The sequence below is a fragment of the Bombina bombina genome, chromosome 2 (genome assembly GCF_027579735.1).
Source record: "Bombina bombina isolate aBomBom1 chromosome 2, aBomBom1.pri, whole genome shotgun sequence".
In the NCBI taxonomy this organism is placed as follows: domain Eukaryota; kingdom Metazoa; phylum Chordata; class Amphibia; order Anura; family Bombinatoridae; genus Bombina; species Bombina bombina.
In genome coordinates, this window is record NC_069500.1 from 419,433,735 (window position 1) to 419,453,927 (window position 20,193).

Here is a 20,193-nt window from a genome sequence, read left to right on the forward strand (position 1 = left end):
TTTTATTTCTCAATCAAAGGGATTATCTTTAATTTAAAGCCCATAAACATGACTAACAAACTACGAACATTATGAATATTAAAAACTGTTTAATCCCAGCATTTCATTTGAACAAACTTTGCAATCAAAATGTTGTTAGACAACAGCAGCTTTAGCCTTTCTTTTAGTGCCAGGATGGATACTAAATTGTGATCTCAGCTCCAGTCTTAGAATCTAGATAGCATCTGATTGGTGTGGACATAGTGTACACTCAACTAGCCCATCCATTAAGTGGATGCATGAAGCATACACACACCAGTCAGTGCCTATATACAGTCTATTGCCATTTGAACAATGTAAAAAGTGCATTTTCTAATACTATTTATATTGTAAAGTTTCTTAAAATTGTATGCTGGAGCTGTGCATCCCCTGTATTCACATCATCTCGTAAGCATAGGCCAAATCAAAATAATCCTTTTTAGGGGACATGTACAGTATTTGAGGTTTACCTGGCTGCACTTTCACCTCAGACAGGGCATTCAGACAGGCTTTCTTCCGTTCCTCACCTTTAGGATACGGCCTGGGTAAAACAGACATTATAATTGAGGGTAATGATTTTCTTATGTTCAGCTACTGACCAATTATTAAGTCCAACCAACAAATAAGGACAACAGTAATTTAGTGACTAGCATATTGATAGCATTTTTTGTAAAAAATAAAATAAAAAATATAACTAATGAAATTAAATTTAAAACAAATACATTTAGTGGATAACTAAGAAAACAATACAAGTGTCAGAACATTTTGCTTCCTTCTTCTGGTAATATTTTACAAATAAATACACAAAGACTCTAATATAGGACCACGAAAGACATTTAAGAAAATCGTCAGGCCCCAAGACTATAAAATATCTTCCAAAATTAGATGCACAAATACCAATTTGTTACATAAGTGTATGAAAGTCCTGATTTACTCTATTGCAAGCCTTAAGTTATGAAATAATGCCCACAAAAAACAATTTTAGAGCTGTTATTTGCTAGATTATCTTAATTGTTACGCAGAAGATATAATAGATCTTTACATACTAAAGACTCCGGACTTGAGAAACCTCCAGAAGGAAAAATCTCTGCACTACCTATGTTATTTATTTTACTGCAGAAGTAAAAAAGCTCACCAAATCATACACATGTAAAAGATTTGTCTCAATTGAGAGCTATCTGAATTATTAGTGATATATTTATGATTTTTGTTTCTTTAAAGAACTATACCTTAAGAAGCGACTGAAAGCTTACATTTAATAACTAAAAGTACTATCATTTTTAGGTTAAAGGACCATTATAGTCATAGTAATATAGTAACATAGCAGATTGGGTTGAAAGAAGACAGAAGTCTATCGAGTGCAAACTTTAAAGAACCTACTTGATTTACAATAAAGAAGATGCCAATTGTACTTACTTTTATATAATTAGAGAGCCAACTCACTTAACACAAACAATCTTATCCCTGAATTCTGTTTTTAGCCAGAAATATATCCAAGCCATTTTTAAATTTATCTAAGGTATTGGCGCATTCACTACTTCCTTAGACAAGGAGTTCCACAATTTGATTGCTCTTACCGTAAAAAAAATGCTTATGATGCTGGACATTAAAATTCCTTTCCTCTAGCCTTAGAGTGTGACCACTTTTCACAAACAATTGCCTTGGTATAAACAGAGTTCTGTCAACCCTGTATATGGACCTTGATTATATTTTGCATAAAGTAATCATATCACCTCTCAAGTAACTTTTTTTTTTATCTGGAATGACCATTTTTAAATTGTTCCCCAGAACTGCACTCCATGCTTAAAGGGACACTGAGCCCAAATTTTTTCTTTCGTGATTCAGATAGAGCATTACATTTTAAGCAACTTTCTAATTTACTCATATTATCAAATTTTCTTCATTCTCTTGGTATCTTTATTTGAAATGCAAGAATGTAAGTTTAGATGCCGGCCCATTTTTGGTGAACAACCTGGGTTGTTCTTGCCGATTGGTGGATAAATGTATCCACCAATAAAAAGAGTGCTGTCTAGAGTCTGAACCAAAAAAAAAAGCTTAGATGCCTTCTTTTTCAAATAAAGATAGCAAGAGAATGAAAAAATTAATAATAGGAGTAAATTAGAAAGTTGCTTAAAATTGCATGCTCTATCTGAATCACAAAAGAAAAAAGTTGGGTTCAGTGTCCCTTTAAGGTTAGATTTTACCAGGGAGTTATATAGTGATATAATTATGTTTTCCTCCCTTGCATCTATGCCTTTTTAAATACATGCTAGTATCTTATTAGCCATAGAAGCCACTGCATTACATTGTGCACTCAATCTTAGCTTGTCTATGAGTACAGCTAAATCAATTTCCACCTTTTGCTAGGTCTAGTCCCATTTAAACAATAGTTAGTGTAATATTTTTACTTCCAAAATGTAGAACCTTACATTTAACAATATTAAATCTCATTTGCCATTAACTAGCCCATTCTTCCAATTTTTGTAAATCCCCTTGCAGCACAATTACATCCTGCACTGACCTAATCCCCTTACACAACTTTGTATCATCAGGACATTTATCTGCCTACAGTAGCACTGAAGTGATGTAAGGAATTCTGTGTTTGAAACACCATGTAATCATTGTTTGCTGAGGTTTTCTGTAGAAAGATGTGCGGGCGTGCTTTATAATGATTTATTCAATTTCAATAAACTCACAGTACTTTTTTTTTTTACTCAACATATTTATAATCCGGAGCATGAACAAGCAGCAGTTAAACTTAAAGGGACATTAAACCAAATTTTTTTCTTTCATTATTCAGATAGAGAATACCATTTTAAACAACTTTCTAATTTACTTCTATTATCTAATTTGCTTAATTCTCTTGCTATTCTTTCCTGAAAAGCATATATAGATAGGCTCAGTAGCTTCTGATTGGTGGCTGCACATAGATGCCTCATGTGATTGGCTCACCAATGTGCATTGCTATTTCTTTAACAAAGGATATCTAAAGATTGCAGCAAATTAGATAATGCAAGTAAATTGGAATGTTGTTTAAAATCGTATTCTATATCTGAATCATGAATGAAAAATTTGGGGTTTAAATTATGCAAGGCTTGGGTAAACCAGAATATTTTACAGCAGTAGTATTTATTGTGCAGTAAAATGATGCAGAAAGATTTTTAGGTCTGCAGTCTTCTGCATGGACACATTAATATGCTTTATATATATATATATATATATATATATATATATTTATATTATAGCTAACATTCATTACATACTGGAAACCTGAAAGAATATTGGTAATTATCAACTTACTTAATGATGGCAGAAACATTAGTGATTTTGTTAAAGAAGTCAAACTCGCGCTGGTAGAAATCCTTGGCTGGTCCTGAAAGGGATCCAGTGATTTCCTCCATCAACTGCTCCAGCAAGTCCCCAATATCAGCTGAAAGGATGGAAAGCCAAAGTCAAACTAAATAATTGATAGTTCACTACAAAATATATCCCTCCTTTTTAAGAAGTGTTCATATTTAAAGAAGCATTTATATGTGGAAATGATTCCTTTTTTATTTAGTACTGGATATTATACTCTTTTCAAGAAAGTTTCCTTTATTCAATGCCAACAATGAAATACAACCAAAAGTGTGCAATTTCATCCATGGGAACAAAGTGGAGATACTTCAGGATCTAGAAGCAGAGTTTTCATACATGCTGAAATGAAGATCACTGCTAATTCTTTGGTAAAGCCTACACAAGGGATAGACACAGTAGCTACCTCAAGAGTCAGTCTTATTCATGCTGAGGCTATCCCTATTGAAAATATGGGCCCTATAGCAGTGAATCTCTGTGATTAACTCACGGTCCTTTTGGTGAGCTTCCTCATCAAGAAAAATATTTGTCTTCATATTCCAGATAAACTGATGCGCAAGAAGTTGAGATTTTGAAGCTGCCCAAAGTATATATTCTCGAACATAACCCATCTGTGTAAAACATAATCATGTTATTGGTCACAGTCTATATAAGCACAGGGAGTCAACTATAAACTGTAGAAAAAAAGGATAGGTTAACCGGGCATTTGTACTTATTTCACTGATAGATCAGAGCTAAGCACCTAATAGCCAAAGTAATGCATTTGTTTTATCAAGTACCCACTTAGGGCTAGATTACGAGTGGATCGGTATTACAAGTTGAAAGTAAAAAGTTTTTGCACAAGTACTAACCTGATGTGCACAAAAAGCCTAAGTAAGAATATTGCGACTGCGTTAACATATTCACCCTTAGAAGTCAATAGAGCAAGAAAAGTGGAAAAAAAACCTACTTGAGCACAAACCTAATCGCATTTTCTCAAGTGCCCTAACCCGACATGAAAATATGAATATTTCCCATTCCAATGTTCATCACATAGCAGAATATGTTCTATTTATTCATAAATACACATTTCTACATTTTATCTGATGTTTTTTTGGTAACATATATATCTGTACAAATATATATATATATATACACAATTAGACACGGAAATGGGTGCAAAGCCTATAGGGAAAATTACTAAACTAATAAATCAACCACACACAGAGAAAGTCTGGCACTCTCTTGCAAGTATACAGCTAAGATTGAAAGCAAAAATGGAAGAGTTAGTTACCGCATCTGGACAAAAGGGTCAAGCCCAGGAACCACATCAAAGTCTCTTCTCTCCTGGGTCCCTATCCACAGCCAAACAATGCATGCTTTCAGTCACACAAACTGGAACCCCCCCCGACAGATGCGGTAACTAATTTGTACTTGCAAGAGATTGCCAGACGTTCTCTCTCTCTCTGTGTGTATGTGTGTGTGTATATATATATATATATATGTGTGTGTGTATATACTGTACAGGTGGCCCTCGTTTTACAACGGTTCAATTTACACCGTTTCAGAATAACAACCTGTTTTTCCAGTCATCTGACTGCTATTGAAAAGCATTGAGAAGCAGTGCATTTATTAAAATAACCAGTAGGTGGAGCTTGTGTTGCAGCAAAGCCAAGCAAGCTGAAATGAATCAGTTTAACCAGACCTGAGCTATCGAGCAGATTTCAAAGGAACAAGATCTTCCCGTCTATAACTCAGTCCAGATTGGAATGCATAGAAAAAACTGTTTGCAGAAAAATGCAAGTGAAGTCTGTGTTGTGTGATTATTTTATTAGGTTTATAATGCGGTTTAGCAAATGTTTTTGTTCATTTAACTTAGTTTAATTATATATTTTGTGTTGTGTGATTATTTTATTAGGCTTATAATGCTGTCTAGCATTTAAAGTCTTCATTTCAAAGCTTTAAAAATAATGTATTAAGTGTTACTTATGACAATTTTGAGAGGGGCCTGGAACCTATCTCCCTCACTTCCCATTGACTTACATTATAAACTGGGTTTCAATTTACAACCATTCCTTCTGGAACCTAACCCCGGTGTAAACTGAGGGCTACCTGTATATATATATATATATATATATATATATATATAAAGATGCAATGATGAATAAGCACTCACTGGACTTTAGCCTGGACTTTAGCCATCCGTGTAAATAAATAATTTTATTGTGACGTTTCGGGACACAAAACAGTCCCTTCCTCTGACAAACAACAATGCAAAAGTGGCGAAGATTTAAAGGTGAATAGAACCCTCCCCTAATCATTGATCCAATCAGTGCACGAGTTGTGAAAAGACAGGAGAAACAAACCCCCTGATAGGATAGTACTAAAGAGAGAAACAACCAGATAGGCTGAAGCCAAAGTGTAAAAGTGCAGCGTGAAATAAAGTGTATAGATTATAAAAGATTATAAAAGATTATCCCCTTGGGCCGCAAAGGTATCCTGACATAAAGCTTCAATTCATACTCATAAACCCAATATGCAGTTTTCTATGAGAAAGAAACAATCTCTCTCTACGAAATTCCACCAATCAAACATCAAAGTGCCACACACACCCATCTTACAGCCAATCAAATCAAGACTGACACAGGTCTGACATCTACACAGCCCTACTGTGAAAGCCGAACATAACAAAAACTACCATAACATAACAAAGGGGACTAGAGTGACTGGCGCTGTGCGAGCAATACTAAAATCTATCTTCACGCTTATGTGGAGGATTGCCCATGGGGGCGGACCGCACTTACCTAGAGCTGCAACAACTAATCGGCATAATCGATAATAATCGATAATGAAAATAGTTGTCAACGAATCTCATAATCGATTAGTTGGTTTGCAATTAGCTGGTCTGTGCACAACACCAGCTGCTTCACTCCAATGAACTCCTGCACATGGTATTGTGTTTTATGGTTATGTCCTTAGCCTAAAGGACGTCTACAGAAGTCTACTTTTCACTTTTTCAGGACAGTATAAGTTTACAACTACCCCTGGTCTATGTGCAACCCAGATATAATAGTTATCATTTGGATTGTTTATTGTTTATATTAAATCTGGTGATTTGGAACTATGCTCTTCATGATATAGTGCCAAGCTTGTTATTTACACCTAGCCCCTAAATTGATGGGAGTTATTTAAATTGATGTGCACTATTATCTGTTTGCACAATTATTAACGGATGCTTGCTATTGCTGATTATATGTACTGTATAAATAAATGTGTAAGGCTTTGTCCTGTTATTGATATACAGTCTTTAGCGCTTTTGATCTTTTATTGTTTTTTTATATTTTTAATACATTGTGATAATATGTACAAGATTCAACCTTTATAAGTATATATCCGTTATTTTTAGAGCGGACTAGATATTTCTCCTAACCTTATAGCTGGTTATTTACCATTGCATATAGATATTCAAGATATTTTTATGTTAGAATTAAGTCAAGGGTTACTTTATTGAGAAACCCCTTGCCAAGGTAGAAAACACTTAGCATTGGTGAAGAGCTAACAAAGATAAATATCCCACTTTGGTGAAATTGGCAAAACCCTACTTATACACCTCAACAGCCTTTTCTCTGCTGCAGGAAATATAGCTGCACACAGAAAACCAGCCTTAGCCAGGAGCATGTGGACATGTTGAGATTTTTGCATTTCAATGCAAAGTTTCTGAAAGAGTGAATAACAGAATGTTACTAACAGTGATAGTCTAACTCTTTCTAGTTCTACCTCTTTTCAAACAGTTTGTGGTTTGGTTTTGTATAATTATAAAACTGTGCTCTGCTGCTTAAAAATTGAAGAAACAGTTGTGTTAATGTAAAGTTTTCGTCTGAAGTTTATATTTGTAACACTCATTATGTGGATTTTATTTAAAACATAGAAAACTATTATTGATTCTCTTTTTATCCGATTAGTCGATTAATCGAAATAATAATCGGCCGATTAATCGATTATGAAAATAATCGTTAGTTGCAGTCCTACACTTACCTGATTCTGCTCCATCATTGGCTCAGTTTGACAACTGGGTGGCACCTCTGCCAATAGCCTGCGGTTATTGGCAGATGGTCTGTGGGCTTGTTTACCATTGTTTACTTACTGATTCTGGGGACATAAGGTTCCGATCAGTTTTATTTATGGGTGAACAGAACCCACACGGCTGTTAATTTCCCTTAAATAGGGGAGGAATTATTTTTGAGTGTGTATGGGTCCGTGCCCGCTGGCGCAATATGCGCTACTTAAGATTTAATAGGGATATTTGGTTTGACAACTTAGGAGACCTGGCCATCCTCCATTGTGACTGTTAGATTTTAGTATTGCTCGCACAGCGCCAGTCACTCTAGTCCCCTTTGTTATGTTATGGTAGGTTTTGTTATGTACGGCTTTCACAGTAGGGCTGTGTAGATGTCAGACCTGTGTCAGTCTTGATTTGATTGGCTGTAAGATGGGTGTGTGTGGCACTTTGATGTTTGATTGGTGGAATTTCGTAGAGAGAGATTGTTTCTTTCTCATAGAAAACTGCATATTGGGTTTATGAGTATGAATTGAAGCTTTATGTCAGGATACCTTTGCGGCCCAAGGGGATAATCTTTTATAATCTTTTATAATCTATACACTTTATTTCACGCTGCACTTTTACACTTTGGCTTCAGCCTATCTGGTTGTTTCTCTCTTTAGTACTATCCTATCAGGGGGTTTGTTTCTCCTGTCTTTTCACAACTCGTGCACTGATTGGATCAATGATTAGGGGAGGGTTCTATTCACCTTTAAATCTTCGCCACTTTTGCATTGTTGTTTGTCAGAGGAAGGGACTGTTTTGTGTCCCGAAACGTCACAATAAAATTATTTATTTACACGGATGGCTAAAGTCCAGTGAGTGCTTATTCATCATTGCATCTTTGGATATTTTTATAGCACCCTGGCAGTTGAACATGGGTGGTGAGAGTGCATGCACCTACAAACTGAATATATATATATATATATATATAAAATTATATATTGGTATAGATATATACAGATATATAAAGAAATATCTATTTACAAATACATAGAACATATTCTGCTATGTGCAGAACATTGGAATGTGAAATATATACAGTAAATACACAGTATATTAAATATTAAATATGAATATTGCATACATATGCTTTAATATTTTGTCATATACTTGACAGCAAAGGGCTTCAATGCACTTCTATATGTGTATAAATATGTATTTATATGTGTGTATATATATCTGTAAAACATATATACACATATAAATACATAAAAACACACACATACATATATCTATATATACACATATTTAGACATGTATATGTATGTATCTCTACGTTGTTATTATTATTATAATACTTTATTTATGAAGCGCCAACATATTCCACAGCGCTGTCCATGGATACAATTCATTTGAATAAAACAATGATATAAAACTTGTAAGAGACAAGACAAAATTTACAAACACATAAAGGAGGAATTAAGGGCCCTATTCCTGTGGGAACTTACAATCTAGAAGGGTAGGAGGTTGAGAAACAGGAGGTGAGGACTGCAAGAGTGAGAAATATGTTAATGCAGAGTTAGATGAGGGAAATGTTAGGTAAGTGAAATTAATTTATTATTGAGTTGGGTGGTAGGCTTCTCTGATAAGATAGTGTTGTTAAAGCCCTTTGCAGTCCTTTTTTTCTAACACCCGAAACCTCATATCTTTGAGCCCTTATAACTTTTTTGTGCAATATTTATGTTAAATCATTTTTATCAGATAGTGTTGTTATGAGTTTAACTGTACTTTTCAATGTATCAAGCTTAATGTGACACATTTTTGTCGAGTGTTAAATGTAAACCAGAGCTCTGATGTCGCTGTAATCATTCTAGTGTAAATTACGATTGCACTCCCACGTTCACATTTACTTTCAACTTGTAAAACAAGAGCAAACAACCATGATAAACCTGATATTGCTCGTACCACTTATAATCTGGCCCTAAAATGGCAAGGTGTAACATCTAATCATTTTGTACACTCTTAGTCCAGGAGTGAAATAATTGCTAAAACTGAGAAATTTGAGGTTTTTTTTTTCTATGAACCTTTCATTTATTGCAGGATTTTAGGTAATTTCAGTGGAAATAGCACTGCAGTTGTACTAACCTTGTCGTATCTCAAAGCTTGAACAATTTGTGGAATGTAGAAAAGAATAGCATCCTGGCAAAATAAAGAGGAACATTTATTAAAAGATAGTAAGGGGAGCAAAAGAGAAAAGGTGGAAGTCTGTGAATGAGAACCCCCCCCCAGAAAAGATAGAAATTGTGATGAAACAGAAATATTAAGAAAATTAAGAATATCCATACTGGTGGGAACGATCGTAGCACTTTCACTCCATACTGAGCAGTGAGTGGATGTGGTGGGTACATGCTGGAAAAGTAGGACAACCCAGTGGGTGGGTCCGTGGGCGCCCAGCACAGGATATGACTGAGTTCAGGGGCATCTGCATCTATTGTATGCCAAGTTACCAGGTACTGCAAGAGAAGATCACAATTTAAGGCATAATGTATGAGACATCATCAGAGCAAAAGATACATAAAAGAACAAGAGTTTCATATACTATAAACATCCTTCTAGAGATAAAGCATCTGTATATACACATCAAATCTGCACATCTCTTCTATCTCAAACACCAATAGTTATTGTCATGTTATTCCCCTACATGGTTACTGGCTGCCTAGCTTGGAGATTGCTCGCTGTATGATTATGTTGAGATTTTACCTTGATTGCCTCTGGGATATCACTAACAGCTCCTGGATCCAGTCTCACCAAACGGGTTACTTCACCTGCAATAGCATCAGTGTTTTTAAACCTGAAAGTATAATAGTAAAATATGTTGAATATACCATAGGGAATAAAAATAGATATCAAATTACGATGCAATATATTTATTGCTAATGATTTGATTTCCCGTGTGGGGGACTTACCGGGTGGGTAGTTGCACTGCCAAGTGAGGAGAAATACTCCAGGCCAGGTTGACATTATCTTTCCATTGCTTCTCACTCAAGCTGGTGTACTTAGATCTCCAGTTGGCTACGCTGTTTTCACCAGTCTGATCTAGCTCTAACTCAGAGGCAGACAAAGGGTTGTACCATGTGGTCAAACGATCAATCTCAGTGGCCTGCAATTGATAAAGCATTTTTGTTAAACAAATGCATACAAATTAAGTAAAAAATGTCAAATCACCTTCAGTGTTTTTCTCTGTGGATTAACTCTGAATTTAAAACTAACATAATTGTGGATTCAATATTTAGATGTAAATTAGTTTAAAGTTTAAACCTATATTTGAAAGCTACCTACTCATTCTTCAATCAGACCGTTTTCTTTGGTGAAGGTAAAATCTATATTTCATCCTCTTCTCTCTAGCAATTATTTCAGTTAAAAAGTACATTTGACAACTCAGTATACTGAACCTCAATGTTCTCATATGCTGCTAAACATATCTGTTCACATTTGCCTTTGTTCTAGAGATAAAAACAAATTAATTTATCAGGTAAGAATAAATTATTTCTTACTTGTGAGAGTCCACAAGACCTTTATCTTTGGAATTACATCACCTGGCCCACCAGAGCTTTAAGTATCTCTCCCACTTCCCCTTCCCTCCCAGTAGTGTGTATAGCCAAGGATAGGAAGAAAGTAAAGAGGTGTAAAACAAACTGCTGCCACCAACAAAAATGGGGGTATTCGTGGACTCTCACAACCAAGAAAGAAATTAATTTATCATCAGGTAAGAATACATTTTGTTTTCTTTCTAATGGTTGTGAGAGTCCATGAGACCTTAGTCTTGGGAATTAATACCCAAGCTGAGAAGTCCACGAAAATGGTCGGGACAAAAACAAAAAAGATGGACACCTATTTACCAGGAACTACTGCCTGAAGGACCTTCCTTCCAAAAGCTGCCTGCACCGAGGCAAAAACATCAAACTGATAAAAATCTAGTGCAAAGAAGACCAGGTTGCAGCCTTGCATATCTGTTCCATTAATGCCTCATTCTTGAAGGCCGGAGAATAGTGACAGAACAAGTAGAATGAGCCGTAATTCTGGCAGGCGGTTGCTGACCTGCCTCCAAGTAGGCTTTGTGGATTAAACGCCTCAATCAAAAGAACAAAGACACAGAAGTAGCCTTCTGACCCTTATGTTTTCTTGAGTACAAGATAAACAAGCTTTGAGAATGACAAAAAACCCTTGTAGCCTGTAAATAAAACTTCAATGCACTAACCACATCCAGATTATGCAATAGTCTTTCTTTAGAAGACTGTGGCTTTGGAGATAAAGAAGAGACCACGATTTCCTCAATGTTTTCCAGTGAAACTACCTTCGGCAAAAACACAGTACGTAATTCAGCCTTATTCTGATGAAAATCCAAATAAGGCATAACACAAGACATAGCCGATAATTTAGAAACCCTCCAGGCTTAGGAAATGGCCAACACGAACAGGACCTTTCAAGACAGCAACTTGATGAAGGAATGCATCAGCTCAAAAGGCAAAAATTGTAGGACTCTAACGATCAAATTAAGACTCAATGGTGAAGAAACCGCCTTGATAACAGGATTGATTCTAACCACAGTCTGAACAAAAGTCTGAATATCAGGAAGACGAGCTAACCTCATGTGAAGCAAAACAGATAATGCAGAAATCTGGCCCTTGATAGAACTGTCTGATAAGCCCTTATCAAGGCCTTCCAGAAAAAAACATGAAGAATACGGGGGATTCTCACAGAAACCTATCAGACCACCAAGAAAGATATACCATCCACACATTATAGTAAATATTTCTGGTTGCAGGTTTGCAATCCTGTATTAATGTTTCAATCACAGAATCAGAGAAACCTCTCAGAAAGAATGAACCATTTAATCTCCAAGCAGTTAAACTGACAGATTGAAGATTTTTTTTTTCCCCCCAAAGTTTTTATTAGAAATAACAAAATAACATTACAAGCACTTGAGATAGACCACAACTAGTCCAATTACAAATGAAAAGACCAAAATACAAAATCTTAGTGCAGAACCAGGTCATCTAGTATTTCCGGGTATTATACACATGAAGTAACATGAAATCATCTGGAATGTCACTACTTGTCAAAATGTCTGTCATTGCTCAGCCTCAGACTAAATAGTAAAAGTTGTGTTTCGTCCATGGTCAATGTCTGGGACCAAAGCTATCACAAAACTGGAGTCAATTTCTAGGATAAGGTTGTTGGAAGTAAGCAAAAGGACTAGTGGGCACTCACACCGAAAACTCAGGATGTTCATTAGGGAGGGCCTACTTATAAACAGTATCCATGGGCGAGCAAACCTGACGACTCATTGAACTTGTCAAGTTCGCACGATCAGTACACCCCACGAACAGGGGAAGGGGGGAAGAAAAGGATACACAGACAAAGGGATATTAGGGAAGTTGGGTGGGGTAGCATATCCAAAAAGGGAAGGGAGAAAATAATAATTTAAAAAACAAAAAAAAACAAAAAACTGAGTTCTGTATAGAAAAAGAAACCTGTATAACAGGTTTTACTGACACGCATGCCAGTCCTGCCAGGTCTCCCAGTATGTCTCTATCGTATTAGTATCTCCAGCAACATCTCTCTCCATTGACGGAAAATGTCTTATCAAATCGCACACTTCATTCAAGGTCGGGGGCTCTGGCTGTTTCCAAGCCCTGGCGATACACAATTTAGTGGCTGCCAAAATGTAGATTAGCATTTTCTTGGTTGAAGTGGCAATAGATCCTGGAAAAATGTGAAACAGCGCCATTTGGGGAGTCAAACACAGATCTATGCTGAGTGATTGGATGAGAATCTCAACATCTCTCCAAAGCGGTGTAATCTTTATGCACGACCACCATGCGTGAACATCCGAACCCAATTGGTCGCAATTTCTCCAACACTGGGGACTACTAGTTTTATATATCATGGACAATCTCGCTGGTGTCCTATGCCACTTCAGTAGCACTTTTACATATGTCTCTAGAACTGTCACACAGTGAAGAGTTTTTTTCGTGAGCAGAATCGCCGAAGCAAAATCTCACCACCTCGAGATCTCTGCACCACGATTTCAATTGCCAAGGAAGATCTGTAGTTTGGTCTTTCACAAGGGCTGCATAGTGAAAGGACAAAGGTCTGGACATAGCTTTACCATGAACCCATCTCTCCTCCCATTTGGTTCTCTCTCTCTCAATGCTGACCTGGGGAAACCCCTGGATCTAATAAGACTTAGGACCCTCATGCTTTCAAATCGGGACCACTGAGGTCTGCTCTCCAAAGTTTCACACACACGCGAAGCCAAAATTAGTGCTCCAGAGGAGTAGAAATCCGAAGCCTGGTGCTTTCCCTCTCATAACCAAAAGTCCAAATGAATATTTGGAAAACTCCAGAGCAAGCCACCAATGCTGTGAATGGGAGATGGATGCGGAGAAATTCCCGTACAATGGCGTAGGTCGTGCCAGAGTAAGTAGGTTTGTTTGACTATAGGGTTAGCGATCGCTTTACCTAAATTCATATGCTTAGGAACCCAGATTATATTCCTGAGGTGAAGTCCCGGGGGAAGAGACTGTTCCTCAAGTCTGTACCAACCCGGTTTCTCAGTGAGAACACCCCACGCCGAGACATGGGTGAGTCTTGCCGCCTCATAATAGAGATATATGTTGGGGAACGCAATACCTCCGCTGGAGAATGGCCTTTGCAGGGTTTTATATGCCACTCTAGGGATTTTATTCTTCCAGACATAGTGTAGACATAGTGTAGGAATGATCTGTTAATTTGATGGAGAAATCCATAAGGAACATTGGTAAACATCTAAACAGATATAAGACTTTCGGGAGGAGCGACATTTTGACTGTCGCTGCCCTGCCGAGCCATGAAATCTCTTCATTTCAACATCAGGGACTTCAGTTCTCCAAGGAGTTTGTCGAAATTCATATTCACCACAGAGTCCAGCTCACCACTCAGAATTATTCCCAAATGAGTTAGATGGCTATTAGACCATTGAAAATCGAAGTCTCTCTGAAGATCCGTTAATCGACCAGCCTAATAATTAAGAGCATACGCTTCCGTTTTCAAAGCATTAGACTTGTAATAGCTTAATCTCGCGAAGTGATCAATCAGTCGAAATACTGCTGGTATCGAGGACTCCGGGTTAGTCAATATCAATGTGACATCATCCGCGAATAGTACAATTTTTTCTTCATGCATGGGGTACAGGACTCCAGTTATCTGTGGAGAACTCCTGACAGCCTGGGCAAATGGTTCCATGACCAATGAAAATAGAAGGGGCGAGAGGGGACATCCCTGTCTAGTTTCATTTGAAATATTAATTTCAGGGGAACAGAAACCAGGGCTTCTTACTCTGGCATGTGGCGCGAATAGAGAGTTTGCATGGCCATTATTATCTCTTGGGGGAAACAAAACGCTTTGAGAACCTCCCACAAAAACTCCCATTTGACCCTGTCGAAGGCCTTTTCAGCGTTCAACGACAGGGCCACCATCGGAATACCAACCCTGGTTGCGTCAAAGAAGACAGACAACAGCCTCCTCGTATTATCTGGACCATGAAGCCCTGTGGTGAAGCCATCCTGGTCTATATGAAGGAGGGGAGGCAGGAAGAAAACTATTCTGCCCGCTAAGAGTTTAGAATACAATTTGGTATCCACATTTATAAGAGAGATCGGGCGATAGCTACTACATAATGCAGGATCCTTGGCAGGTTTGGGAATAGTAATTTCTGTCGAGCTTTGTTGGGATGGGTTTATTCTATTTTGACACTCAGCCAATCTTAGCTCACACATTAGTTTGCCTAAAGGAGCTTTAGAAAGTTGACACATTGCGGCAATCTTGGAGATGCATATCCCTCTTAAATATGCCTTTAATGCAGCCCATCACATTTGGTGAGAGGTTTGGCCCTCCTGATTCACCAATAAGAATTGCTGGATTTCTTTCTGAAGGGTCTGCATGAACAAGGTGTCTTTCCAGAGAAATTTAGGAAATTTCCATGACGGTTTGGCACAGGGGGCTTCTCCTTTATGGATCTTAAAAGTAACTGCGTCGTGATCTGACCAGACACAATAATGAATTCTCGATTCCTTGACTAAATTCATAGTCCAAGAATCAACAAAAAAGTAGTCCAGACGAGAATAGGACCTATGAGAAGCTGAGAAATATGTGAAGTCTCTCAAATCTGGGTAAAATGCCCTCCAAACATCATACAAAGAATATTGAAATATTACATTTCGAAACTTGGGGGCTACCGAAATAGAATAGGAATCTAAGGTCTTATGTGCAGGAATTTTCTTATCCATATGCGGATCCAAAACAAGATTGAAATCACCACCGACGACTAGGGTTCCCTGCTTCAATCTATCAACTGAGGCTAAATTTTTTTTTAAGAAACACCACCTGCCCCTGGTTTGGAGCGTAAACATTGACCAACGTATACAGTTGATTGTTCAATTTGCAAATCAGAATAAGAAAACGACCCTCTTCACCGCTTATCTGGTGGATAAGATGAAAGGACACATGCTTCCCAATTAAGATAGAGTCACCTCTAGATTTGTCTTTATAGGTAGAGTGAAAGATATCCGAGAACTGAGGGAATTTAATAGAAGGAATATGAGAGGAAGCCCAATGGGTCTCTTGGAGGAAGACCACATCACTTCCTTCGGTCCTGAGGAAGTTTTTCAGTAGACTGCACTTATTGGGAGAGTTTAATCCCTTCACATTTATGGTGAGAAAGCTCAATAATGCCGTCTGAGCCATACTGGAGAGAGTGGATGAAGAAGAAGAAAAAAAAAAAAGGGAACAAGAGGGGAACGGGGAGGAAAAAGGGATCGGAAATATAGGAAAGGGGGTGTTAAACTTTCGGGCAAGCTCAACAGTAGCACTAGAAAGCTGGGTCAAAAGGGATCTTGTGAAAATATCCCAAGCCCCTTTGCCATAGTTGGTTATCTCAAATATGGAATAAAGGAAAAAGAAATAAAAAGTATTTCGCACTTATAGGCGAGGTGAGAATATAGAATCTGTGTTCTTGTGTTTACTGTGTAAACTTATGTTTCATGGGGGTTGAAACTTGTGTGTTTCTACAAAATGGCAGCCAGCAAAACCGACAGCTTAGGGAAATAAAATGGTCAAATAATGGTAATCAAGCTACATCTTAACAAAAGGGAGGGAGGAAGTTGAAAAGTTATTTGCCATACGTAGTACTGCCTGGTCAATCTGGGCACGTCGTGTCACGTGATTTCCATGAGTAGGATAGGAGTGAAAGTTAGGGTCACTCCTGTCGGAAACTAGGTAAAAGTGTTGTCAGGTTCACAGAAGATAAACCTGTCCAAAAAGTTCAAAGAACTAGCATAATACTAATACAATACTCTAGACTATGATAGGGTAGGAGCAAACATACAATGCGACTAAGGCATACGTATCTTTCATGATATATGCTATAGTTAAAATTAGAGTCTATTCTGTCAAAAACCAGATAAAGTGTTGTCAAGGTCACAGAAGGTAAACATGTCTGGGAAATTCAAAGTGTATGCTTGGTATTAACTTGGGAGTCGTCTATCTCGTCCTACCGGGGGGCCCAGACTCGAATAAGAGTCTCGGCATGACCAAATCGCACCAATAAAGTATACCATGCTCACCAATAGGACGAGTCAGAGTGAAATAGAAAAGAACACAACACAACAGAACATACCAATATTGACATGAGTTCATGAGTAACTAAATCCTATGAATGAGGATATTGCTAATGGTCTGTCTCCCCGGAAGAAAGAGCAAGCGGCCATCAACATTTAATAATGAAATCTGGACAAGTCGTCCCTTACACTGGCCAGGAGCTCCTCTCAACAGTCGGACAGAGCATCACATTGGGTTAACAAGCAGACAAATACATATGTATAAACCAAAAGATAGCCATATATATGTAAATAAAGGACAGATTGAAGATTTTGATAAAAGAATGGTCACTGTGCTAGATCATCTGGATGCTTAGGGAGATGCCACAGAGGAGCACTGGACATTTATACTAGGTCGGCATACAAACTCCTTCACAGTCACACTTGTGCATTCAGAATAGCCGACACATTCTCCTATTTGATTCGAGCCACCACTCTGGGAAGAACAATTGGAGGCAATAGATACACTAGATGATACCTCCAAGGGGCAACTAAGGTGTCCATTAGTTCCGCCTGGGAATCCAGCAATATTCACCCATACTTTAACAGTGATTCAGACGAAGTGCCATTAGGTCTATCTCCGGAAGCCCCCAACGACTGACCAATTGATCGGATACTTCCTGGTTAAGTGACCATTCCCCAGAGTGTATTGACAGGCAACTCATAATCTGCTTCCCAGTTGTCTACCCCACGGAATGTGAATGGCCAAGATGGTGCATCGATGTACCTCTGCCTAGTTCAGGATTTCAAAATACCTCCTGTATAGCTAAGCAGCTTTGGGTTCCCCCTTGATGATTTATTTACGTCATCATAGTTATGTTGTTTGGTCATTGAAGATCGCAAATTAAACATTGCAAATGGCATGGCATCTGACGCCACTATCATGAGGCCCAAAACCTGGATACACTGAGTTACAGAAGGGTAGGTAAGAGACTGCAGCCTCTGATAAGCAGACTGAACCTTGAGTTTGCGTTGGTCTGTCAGAAAAAGCTTCATTGCCGCTGATTCGATGATAACTCCCAAAAAACACACCTTTGTTTGAGGTGTGAAAGAACTTTTGTCCACATTAACCTTCCAGCCATGAGAGCTCAGAAACCTTAGCAGTTTCTCTGTATAAATGATTGCTAAAGGTAAAGATGTAGCTTAAACCAATATATGGTCCAAGTAAGGAGCTACCACTACTCCCTGAGCCCAAATTACAGAAAGAAGCTCCGTAAACCTTTGTTAATTTCCTGTGAGCAGTAGCCAGACCATAAGGTAGAGATGTAAACTGATAATGTTTCTCTTGAAAGGCAAACTGTAGAAAATGATGATTCCGATGGATTGATCATGTGTAAATAAGCATTCTTCAGAGACAGAATTGATATGATGGTTTCCATCTTGAAGGAAGGAACCTTTAAGAACTTGTTTAGAGTTTTTAGATCAAGGATGAGTCTGGATGCCCACTTTCATCTTTGAAATAATTTAAAGGTTTGAGTAAAACATAATTTACGTAAGAACTTACCCGATAAATTCATTTCATATTGGCAAGAGTCCATGAGGCCCACACTTTTTATGGTGGTTATGGTTTTTGTATAAAAAGCACAATTGTATTTCCAGTTCCTCTTTTTGTATGCTTTTTTACTCCTTATTTTTTCACCCCACTACTTGGCTATTTGTTAAACTGAATTGTGGGTGTGGTGAGGGGTGTATTCATAGGCATTTTGAGGTTTGGGAACCTTTGCCCCTCCTGATAGGATTGTATATCCCATACATTACTAGCTCATGGACTCTTGCCAATATGAAATGAATTTATCGGGTAAGTTCTTACGTAAATTATGTTTTAAAGGCCCAGGTGGAAGCCACAGCTCTAGTAGAATGAGCTGTAATCCTTTCAGGAGGCTGCTGTCCAGCAGTCTCATAGGCTAAACGGATTATACTCCGAAGCCAAAAAGAAAGAGGTTGCCGAAGCCTTCTGACCTCTCCTCTGTCCAGAGTAAACAACAAACAGGTTAGATGTTTGGCGAAAATCTTTAGTAGCCTGTAAGTAAAACTTCAAGGCATGGACTACGTCTAGATTATGCAAAAGACGTTCCTTCTTTGAAGAAGGATTAGGACATAATGATGGAACAACAATCTCTTGATTGATATTCTTGTTAGAAACCACCTTAGGTAAAAACCCAGGTTTTGTACGCAGAACAACTTTATCTGAATGAAAGATCAGATAAGGAGAATCACAATGTAAGGCAGATAACTCTGAGACTCTTCGAGCCGAGGAAATAGCCATCAGAAAAAGAACTTTCCATGAAAGAAGTTTGATATCAATAGAATGAAGGGGTTCAAACGGAACCCCTTGAAGAACTTTAAGAACCAAGTTTAAGCTCCCTGGAGGAGCAACAGGTTTAAACACAGGCTTAATTCTAACTAAAGCCTGACAAAATGCCTGAACGTCTGGAACTTCTGCCAGACGCTTGTGTAAAAGAATAGACAGAGCAGAAATCTGTCCCTTTAAAGAACTAGCTGATAATCCTTTGTCCAAACCCTCTTGGAGGAAGGACAATATCCTAGGAATCCTAACCCTACTCCATGAGTAATTCTTGGATTCACACCAATGAAGATATTTACGCCATATCTTGTGGTAAATTTTCCTGGTGACAGGCTTTCGTGCCTGTATTAACGTATCATTTACTGACTCGGAGAAGCCACGCTTTGATAGGATCAAGCGTTCAAACTCCATGCAGTCTCAGAGAAAGTAGATTTGGATGATTGAAAGGACCTTGTATTAGAAGGTCTTGTCTCAGAGGCAGAGTCCATGGTGGAAAGGATGACATGTCCACTAGGTCTGCATACCAGGTCCTGCGTGGCCACGCTGGCGCTATCAATATCACCGATGCTCTTTCCTGTTTGATTTTGGCAATCAGACGAGGGAGCAGAGGAAACGGTGGAAACACATAAGCCAGGTTGAAGAACCAAGGCGCTGCTAGAGCATCTATCAGTGCCGCTTCTGGGTCCCTGGACCTGGATCCGTAACAAGGAAGCTTGGCGTTCTGGCGAGACGCCATGAGATCCAATTCTGGTTTGCCCCAACGGAGAACCAATTGAGCAAACGCCTCCGGATGGAGT

General features: G+C 38.1%; 1 protein-coding gene across 1 annotated transcript in view; it reads right to left on the reverse strand.

Annotated features, from left to right (window-relative positions):
- PI4KA (phosphatidylinositol 4-kinase alpha) overlaps positions 1–20,193 on the reverse strand; it is a 442,522-nt gene that overhangs the window by 60,411 nt on the left and 361,918 nt on the right. Inside the window, 7 exon segments of the mRNA XM_053701959.1 lie at positions 489–559; positions 3,319–3,448; positions 3,863–3,983; positions 9,539–9,592; positions 9,739–9,906; positions 10,154–10,244; positions 10,360–10,553. Of these exon segments, the coding sequence (XP_053557934.1) occupies positions 489–559; positions 3,319–3,448; positions 3,863–3,983; positions 9,539–9,592; positions 9,739–9,906; positions 10,154–10,244; positions 10,360–10,553 (829 nt within the window).